Source organism: Sinocyclocheilus anshuiensis, unplaced genomic scaffold (assembly GCF_001515605.1).
Source record: "Sinocyclocheilus anshuiensis isolate Anshui unplaced genomic scaffold, SAMN03320099.WGS_v1.1 scaffold735, whole genome shotgun sequence".
NCBI lineage: Eukaryota > Metazoa > Chordata > Actinopteri > Cypriniformes > Cyprinidae > Sinocyclocheilus > Sinocyclocheilus anshuiensis.
The window spans coordinates 21,261-28,274 of record NW_015548245.1 but is presented as its reverse complement, the minus strand read 5'-3'; the positions used below and the strand labels follow the sequence as shown (position 1 = coordinate 28,274).

Here is a 7,014-nt window from a genome sequence, read left to right as displayed (position 1 = left end):
AGGCCACTGAGACAGCATGCTGTTGTTGCACATAAAATATTAATGTTTAGAACAGTGCAAATACAAACACCATTAGAAACTCATAGTTCAGCATCACACACCATGATATGGGTTAAAATGAGAGCCCATTTCTCTCCAAAACGGTGCCAGTTTTAGCGTTTTGCAATAAAGAAATAAGAATAACTAAACTTGATAATTCGTTACAATTTTAACATAAATACACATTGTTCTAGAAGGATGGCATCATGCCATACCTTTTACACATTTACTCGAATTGTTATGCTGATGCATTATGGAAAAATGCATTAAATAGCGAAGTATTTCTGGGGAAAACTTTTTCAAAGGAAAACACACACACACACACGCACGTCTCTTTGCTGAGCCGCAGCGGTCTCTGTGAATCAGCAGCATCCACAACTGAACAGAACAAAAAGTGTTGAACTTGAAAATTGTTTATGCGCGAGTGCACTTGCTAAGTGAACGCGGCTTGTATAAAATGGATAAAAAAAAAAAAGTTTATTAACGAGCCGTAGTATATTAACGCCACGGGTCATCAATAAGGTGCAGATTGGTCCTCAATTTGTGTTTCCAACACTTTTTCACAGCGCCCATCACGCGCTCAAACTCATCAAAAGTCAACAAGTTCCATAAGCAACAACGACTTATCCAAGTGACTGCTGCAGAACGCACGCAAGAGAGCGACGAGGCAGCGCAGATCGTGCGTCTCATAAGTGAGTGGGAATTTACCAAACGTGGCACTTGCGGGAGTTAACACTGTACGCAATACCCGCAATCTCACACCAAATTTCAGGCCGTGTAGCAAGCATATATACAAATCATTTAGTAAGCAGAAATCCAAAATTTACCTTAACATATTAGAGGAAGAATTGATGCTTGAAGAATGCACTTCCAGCAGCCATGATAAACAGCAGTTGGCGGTTCAAGTTTTCTATGCACAATTTGATTTGACGAAAGTCACGAGATTGATTACTATCTCTCTATCCAATCACGTTGATGGATAAAAAAAAATTAAAATAAGCATGTAACGACCACAAGCGGAGGAAAATAGCGGAGTAAAAGTACCGATACATCACTTAAAATGTACTCAAGAAAAAGTACACAATTTTTAAACTACTCAAAAAAAAAGTAAAATTACTGATAAAAACTACTTAATTACTGTAATGTGAGTATTTGTTATTCGTTACTTCACACCCCTGCTCACAGACGCGTCATTAGCTTGAGACCGGTTTTTTGAGATCTGCCTTTATAGAGCACCCCTAACTTTTACATACTTATTCACATTTTAAATAGACTTGCACAAATAGCACCAATTTTATATAAACTTTTATTATTATTATTATTCAAAATGTGATGTAAAATATATTTTAAAATGATAAAATATCAAATTAAGCATTACATACAATTATAATAATAATAATAATAATAATAATAATAATAATAAGGCTGACTCTGAACTTTTATAAAGAATATCTCTTTGGATTTGAGACGTTAGTCTTTGCAACTTTACAGATCTTCTTTATGCACCAAGAGCTTGTAACACCCCAAAGAGAAAGGAAAAATTGAAATCGCATCATATGACCCCTTTAAACATGATTTAAATGAACTTGCATTTAACATCGAACATCTAACAATTACCAACGTTTTATATAATTAAAATATTTAAAGTATTACAAAATTATCTGATTTTTTACTATTATATAAAAGTATCAGTTATCATTGAATTTAAAATAAATTCATATTAGCATAAACTTAGTATGAGCTTATACAAATAACAAAAGTATATTATTGTTATTAGTAATATTCTATAGAATTATCAGTTTTATCAATACATAAAATTAAGACTTTCAATTATCCAAATAACCAACAAAGACAATAATGCTATAAATTAAAATATTTTAATTAGTATTTATTACCATTATTGTTAAAAATTCAGTTGATCAATTCAATTACATAATTCATCAGTTTTATCAATTAAACAAACCATTCAATTTTGTATTTTTATATACACACATACACATAATAAAAATACAGCTGGTAATTTTAACCACCATGCACGTCTCAGTGAACTGACATTAGAGACAAAGATGCAGCAGGAGTGAGTGGCCATGACTGAGGCAGTGCGTTTAAGGATCCCAGGTCAAGCGCTGGAGGATCCCAGCAGAGGCCCAGTGAACAGTAGCAGGACACAGCGTGCCATCTCTCTCCCATATGCACAAAGCCACTGACGTACGCAGAGCTATGGCTCAGTTTACCCAAGGTTCCTCACACGTGCGTGGCCTGCAGGTGGCCGACTATAAATAACAGGCAGTGTGTCTGAGGGCTCACACTGCCAGCCCGAGGGCTCCCTCAGCTCAACGCTTCACTTCACTGGCTCACACACAACTTTTCACACTCTTACATGAGAGATTCAACAAGCAAAGATGGTGGCTCTATAAGCTCTGCCACTTACAATCACTCAGCATTGTCGCGATAAAAGCTGTTGATTTATATTAGCGGTTAATCATTTTATTTTGTCATGCTTTATTACATGCCTTGGCTGAAACATTGCAGTTTAATAAGCAGTTTAAATTGCAATTCATAATTTCTTCATTCAGAAACCATGAGACAGCTCCTAACCTCAGTTTTTAGATGTCTGCGCTGTGAGAGAAAAAGAGAAAAGAAAAAAAAAAAAAATCCACAGAAGAGTGGAAACGCTCTCGAAGGAAGAGCTTGCGTCACAGGCCAAAAAAAACATGACGCACTTCAAAGTACAAATTACAATATGATTAACAGTCAGCGCAAGTAACTTTTAGCGTAGAGTGGATTACAGAGGCCAAAACTACAGCCCCAATCCACTGGGGGAACAAACTGTGATTTGAAAAGAGACCATTTATTTATTTTTTTTAATTCACAGGCTTCAGTTTCTCGCCCGTACAGAGAAGCTGATCATTAATTTCATCTGTAAACAATGTAACCACTAACTGATAAATGGTTAATGTTGACATTTAAATAACATTAATAATACAATTTATTATATATTTTAATTAAAATGTATTAAATTGTAAATAATTGTCCAAAATTAGTCATGACAATGACATTTAGACAATTAGTCAATAAAATGACAATTAGTAATTTTAAATGTTACAAGTGACTTCAGGCATCATAACATCATTATGTGCCGTATGAAAAATTTACATTAATTTGCTAAAGATTACATTTCACAGTGAATATACATTTTGGTTTGTTTTTATGTTTTTAAAAGTCTCTTATGTTCACCAAGGCTATATTTTAAAAATCGAATTTATTCCTGTGATCATAGCTGAATTTTCAGCATCATTACCTTCATTATTCAGTGTCACATGATCCTTCAGAAATTATTCTAATATACTGATTTGCTTATCAAGTAACATTATTATTATCAATGTTGAAACCAGTTGTGCTGCTTGAAAACTGAGATACGTTTTTTCAGGAATCTTGGAAGAATACAAAGTTCAAAATAACAGCAATTTTTTTTAATTAACTTTCTTAAAATTACAAAAAAAGAACTGTGAAAACTGACTGTATAGTCACTTTAATGTTGCAAATTGCTGTATGAACTACTGGAAAGCTTGGAGCTTCCTCTGGTTTGCAGTAAGAACAAAGCTTCTTCTTACAGCTGTGTGGAGAACCTCAACAACAACATAGTAGTAGTAGTTATGAATATTGATAAGCCGATAATTATTTTCATATGGTTATTAAAATTCAATATATTATTTTGTCTAAATATATTAACCACTAGACTAAATACTACCACTACTATTATTATTATTATTATTATTATTATTATTATTATTATTATTATTATTATTATTGTTGTTGTATCGGCCAATAACTGATGTCTGATATGCGTCACAGCTTTTGTGGTATGTTTAATGGTGCCTTTTTTAATGACTAGGCAAATGAGTAGGGATGCACCAAAGTTATGGGCAATATCAATAACCCAATAATTATTTCGATAGTCAACCAATATATGGCAAATATTACAGTTTTTATTCTATATTTTTCTGTGCCTTTGTGCATACGGACATCTGACTGATAAGTAGTGATTGTGTTTTTCAGCAATAGTGTGCACACTTAATTTAGAAAAGGTCAGGGAAAAAAATCTGTAGATGGAAAAATCTTTTTTCTTACTTGTTACTTTGCACTTTTTGTTAGAAAATGTTTATTTACCATTTATTAAAGTCTCTTAAGGTATGTAATATTTTGACTTAATTTCCATGATCTAAATATTCTTAAGAATTAAAAGTTTGTTGTCATTTGAAAGTGTTTAGGCCTTCTTGCATTATTATGCAGTTATATTATGATTATATATTCAGTGGCATCAAATGGTCTTAAAATGACAATAATATCGTTTATTGAATTTATTTCTGGGGCAATATATCGCACAACAAAAAGTTGTTATCGTGACAGGCCAACCGATATATTATGCGTCAGTACTTTCACTGTATTTTTACGGTGTTTTCTGTAATTGTTATTTGTAGTGTTTTATTTGAATTTAGGCAAAATAATATAGAAATAAAATTGTTTAGAAAAGAATAGTCATTTATCATTATTGGCCAAAACATGAAAATAACAATTGCCTCATTGGTATTTGCCAGAATTATATAAAGGAGCAGCCTGTAAATTCTGCCCAACTTCTCAGTTTATGTTCCACTGAAGAAAGAAACGTCTTTATAAAAGACATGAGGGGAGTAAATGACAGATGTCATTTCACTGACCTAAAGTTTTGCAAATGTACACCTTAAACGTCACCTCTCCAAATCAGAAACATGGTGGGTTTTCTATGGATGCTTGTAACAACTGCAGTCGGGTTTCTGTATGTTTGCATAAGATGTGCATGCAGGAGAAGTTTAAATGGCTCCTAGACAGACAAACCACATTCTTCAACGTGATATGCAGATAACAGCAACATGAACATTTATTGGGCTGTTCACCGATTTATTGGGCTGTTCACCGTAAGGTCTGGGTTGAGCTAGAGCGTATGAAAAACCAAAACTAGATGTTAAAAAAAAAGCATGTTGGTTCTGAAATCAACAGAGGAGGAAACAGCTAATGCCAGTGTGGGGCATGTGTTCAGAGCTACAGACTACATTTTTAGACTCTTGTCTTATACAGTGGGTACGGAAAGTATTCAGACCCCCTTAAAAAGGGTCTGAATACTTGGGACCATGTGATATTTCAGTTTTTCTTTTTTAATAAATCTGCAAAAATGTCAACAATTCTGTGTTTTTCTGTCAATATGGGGTGCTGTGTGTACATTAATGAGGAAAAAAAATTAACTTAAATGATTTTAGCAAATGACTGCAATATAACAAAGAGTGAAAAATTTAAGGGGGTCTGAATACTTTCCGTACCCACTGTATGTCCAAGAAAGAGACACAAAGTGGAGATAAAACACCCTGAAGATCCATACTAATGGCCGTCTTTGCCTCGATGCTGATTTTGCAACCGTGAGCAGAGGATATTGTGGTTACTGAAATGGATGACTGTGTAGCAGGAAGTCAACACAAGTCTCAGTGCTTTCGCATTACCTACACAACCAGGATACTTCACAAGAATTGGGGAGAGGTCCCAGGTTCATGCAAGGTCTGTGGCTCCATGATGGAACATGACAATCAACATTTCAAGTGGTTTATGGCCACAAAACAAACAGTTTAATATAAAATTGCATACTCACCCCTTGGTTTCCTGTGAATCCTATCAGTGGTTTAGCAGTCAGGCCCTGCAAAAAGAAACAAGACAAAATAATCATTAATCAGAAATGAAATTCAAAACTAAAATGGCACTCGCATCGAATTTTACTAGCGTATTTGAATTCTTATTTAAATTATGAATATATATACACAAGTAACGTAAAAATGTTTTATATAATATAATTAAAATAAATAAATACACACACATACATGCATACATACATACACACACACTACGGGGCCGTTGAATGCTTGAATCTGATTGGCTGACGAACGTTCCGAGGTGTGCAATTATTTTCAGGGAAACGCATGGCGAACGTAGTTCCAGGCAGCTCTCTTGACCGCATTACAGTTCCATAACACTTCGCATAGTTAACTGTAATAACGGAAATTAGCATACAGTACCTATACAGCACACAGGAATTACTGCAATCACACGTGCTCGCACACGCACACTACGGTCACGCAGTTTGCACAAAAAGGTGTTGTCAGCACTGCCCTGACGATTTTATCATTTAGCCTATATAGTGTAGCAACTTAAAGGCTACACATGACATTTCTCACTAGCGAGGTAATAACAGCGCTGTTTAGAGACGCTGCTGCAGAACACTGTTGAGGGACGCACAGAGGTAGCCTAATTCACACAAGCTCTCTCGCTTTCTTTCTCTGTGTCTCTCTGTCTCTCTTTCTAATAACTTCATTAATAACTGCATTAGAATTTTTCTAATAATTCAACGGCCCATCGTCAATCATTCCTTACATATACACACACCTCATAAATTCATATATAAAATACTTCACATATGTAATTAAATTACTGTTTATAACAATCAATTAATGAAAATATGTTATTACATATTGCATATAATTACAATATTACTGTATATTTATGCAAAATATTTTATATATTATATAACAATTAAAATTACAGCACATCAATTAAGTGCAAAAATATGTTACACATTTTATAATGTAATTAAAACTGTATATTAATGAAAACATTAATATAAATTACAGTATATCAATTACACTGATTAATTTTTAAAATGACTATAGTATACATCAACTCAATTGTTTTGTAATATTTGATACATAAATGGATTTAAAATTGCACTTATAAAATTACATGTGTAACTGCATTATATTTTCTATTACAGAAAATTACATTTAATTTTATATTTTTATATAAATATAAAATGTGTTTTAAAAAATATGCATTTTCATATTACCCTAACTTTAGAAGTCCAGTACTTAAAAAAAAAAAAAAAAAAAAAAAAAAAAC

General features: G+C 33.2%; 1 protein-coding gene across 1 annotated transcript in view; it reads right to left on the bottom strand.

Moving 5' to 3' along the window:
- The window catches only part of LOC107655162 (RNA polymerase II elongation factor ELL-like), a gene marked incomplete at its 5' end in the record, with an annotated part of 34,675 nt that extends 28,914 nt beyond the window's left edge, over positions 1 to 5,761 (bottom strand). Inside the window, one exon of the mRNA XM_016442587.1 lies at positions 5,717 to 5,761. Coding sequence (XP_016298073.1) covers positions 5,717 to 5,761 — 45 coding nt within the window. The remainder of the gene's footprint in view (positions 1 to 5,716) is intronic.
- Positions 5,762 to 7,014: the final 1,253 nt, after the last annotated feature.